Source organism: Panicum virgatum, chromosome 2K, assembly GCF_016808335.1.
Source record: "Panicum virgatum strain AP13 chromosome 2K, P.virgatum_v5, whole genome shotgun sequence".
Classification (NCBI taxonomy): Eukaryota; Viridiplantae; Streptophyta; class Magnoliopsida; order Poales; family Poaceae; genus Panicum; species Panicum virgatum.
The window spans coordinates 60450365-60452869 of NC_053137.1; the positions used below are offsets into that span (position 1 = coordinate 60450365).

Genomic DNA, 2505 nt, shown 5'->3' on the forward strand with positions numbered 1-2505 from the left:
ATAAATCATTTACTTGTCAAAAATGCAGCTGTTAGGTGTCGAAAAAACAACACCACCGCAGATGTCGTGCTCGTACTCGTAGACACCACACCAGTAGAGTTAGGTGTAAACAAGATGTCAAGATATCCAAGTGAAGGACAATTAAAAGTCTGGATATGCTGCCAGAACATTGTACCTGAATCGGCTGCCGTCCAAATCATGTTTATGGAATGGGAGCAGTCCATTCACGTGGCACATGACAGGGAGAGTGTCTGAATATCTTCTACGGCCTGCTCGGTTGCCACAAACGATTTCATGTCAGAACTCTGAACATCATGCAGCCTGAAAGTGCACCGGAGACCGACAGGTTGAAGCATTTGAGCGACGGGCTGGGAAATTAGGTGATACCGAATGCTAATCCGGCAGGAGATCGCAGGCGGCAGATGGGAAATGGACTGGACAGGCTCTGGTGGCATTCGGTCAGTGCGTACTGGCGCATCAGATCACATCAGGATCGCAATTGTTCTTGTGCTCTGAAGTCTGAACTGACTCGGCGAACCAACTTTAACCAACCCGCGCCCAACCACCGAACAGGCGAGTACTACCACCGACGCAATCGCCAAGGAATCCAGATCCAAGCGGCGTCGCCAAGTCACTGGACACCCGCAACAAAAAGCTCGGCGATTCGAGCACAGTCCAGCCACTGATGGCGTACGCGCACGATGCAGAAGAACAGCGCGTGCCAGTGGAGCATAAAGGCCACAAGGAAGAGAGTGATCAGGATGCCTGCTGCCAATCTTTCAATGCGCATCGATACCACTCAGAAATCATAAGAGATCATGATGCTCAATCAGTCAATCGAATTAAAGAAGAGCGGAAGAACTGTGGGTTCTGAATACGTTATCATCATCAAGATCATCTCAAATCAGCAAAGCAATCCGTTTGAGAAAAAGGGAAAGCAGCAACGCTTCTCACTCAGTATCTCCTCACCATCCTATATGTACATTGCGGCAAGCCATCTAGATAAACGCACTCAAAGAACTCCAAATGCCACACGCTTTCATCGGCAAAAGTTTTGTTAAAAAGCCCGTGGAATGAAACCAAGAAGAAATTAATCCCCAAGTAAAAAGGAGGAGGCGAGACGTGTGTGGCGTCCGGGACAGTCGATCCCGTCACCGGCACTTGGAGATGTCGATCTCGATGAGGCTGTCCTCCTCCAGCAAGATCTCGATCATCCCGTCCTCCCCCTCGCCCCCGCCGCCGACGCCGTCGTCGTCGCTGCCGCCGCTGCCCGAGTCGGAGTCGGAGGCCCAGGACAGGCCCATCTCCTCCGGCCGCCCCCAGTCCGCCTCGAACTCCTCGTGGATCACCTCCAGGGCGCGCCCCTTGGCCGCCCACGACGCGAACTCGAGGGCCTCCGCCGGGAACACGATCTCCCGCTCGGGCGGCGGCGGGAGCGGCGGGTGCGCGGCCTCGTGACGCTGCTGCTGCTGCTGCTGCTCCTCCTCTTTCTCCTCCTCTGGCGGCGGTGGCGACGTAGGAGGAGGGTCGACAGGAGCGGGGGCCGCCGATGGAGGCGGCGGCACGGAGCCGAGGCGGAGGAGGGAGAGGAGGAGGAGCAGGGAGGATAGCGAGGCGGGGGAGAGCACGAACAGCAGCAGCGGCCGGGGGAGGTAGAGCACGGCGAGGAGGGATGCCGCGGCCGCCGCGGCGAGGAGCGGGTGGTGGTGGGGCTGCCCCCGGTCACCGCCGGCGGGGACCTCTTGCGCCGGCGGCGGCGGGGAGGGGGGCGAGGAGGAGGGAGCGGAAGTGGCCATTTATGGCGGGAGGAACGTGGGCAGTTAAAGTGGCGGCACCTGCCCAGCGCGGCGGTTTTTTATATACAAGGGGAGGCGGACAAGCAGAGGAGAGTTGCCGCAAAGCTCCGGCACGTTTGGCAGAAGAGAGGAGCTCAAGAGGCTGATGGCTTCGATGAACTGCTGCTGCTGCTGATTCCTGCTGCTTGTTTGGCAGTCTCTCTTCTCTCTTTCTCTCTTGCAAGTACGCCGGGGAGAGGACAGGGGACAGCAGTCTCTTGCAAGTACGCCGGGGAGAGGACAGGGGACAGCAGTCTCTTGCAAGTACGCCGGGGAGAGGGCAGGGGACAGCAGGTTAGATAATCAGGGCTTCAGCACGGCCAAACCGTGCCGTGTTAAAACCGGGGTGACTTTTAAGAGCAACTGCTTGGGCATCGTACATGTGCGAGCTGGAGTATTTCTTTGGGTGATTTTTCGTGCTCTATGGGACACCGTAAGCGCACAAGTGGTATCGAATAGTACAATTTTTTAAGGAGCATGGTCTGCATCTAGGGATACAAGTTATATATTTTTTGAGTTATTGGGTCGATCCAAAAATTTATAAAATGAATTAGGATGACATTTTGCATAAATAATTTTGGAAAGAGAAATGAATTAGAGTGACATGTTATCGGAATTGATTAGCTAACCTAAAAAATACTATTGCATCCTCATCTGCATTCGTGTAACC

General features: G+C 55.0%; 1 protein-coding gene across 1 annotated transcript; it reads right to left on the bottom strand.

The window, feature by feature from the left end:
* Window positions 1-849: 849 nt before the first annotated feature.
* Window positions 850-2088, bottom strand: LOC120691363 (protein SCARECROW 1-like). Its single transcript, XM_039974410.1, has one exon. The coding sequence runs from the start codon at window positions 1794-1796 to the stop codon at window positions 1152-1154; it is 645 nt and encodes a 214-aa protein (XP_039830344.1). The 5' UTR covers window positions 1797-2088; the 3' UTR covers window positions 850-1151.
* Between the last annotated feature and the right edge of the window lie 417 nt (window positions 2089-2505).

What these genes read in the sequence shown, in the direction of transcription:
- LOC120691363 (XM_039974410.1), bottom strand. Translation starts at nt 1,796, where the DNA reads ATGGCCACTTCCGCTCCCTCCTCCTCGCCCCCCTCCCCGCCGCCGCCG.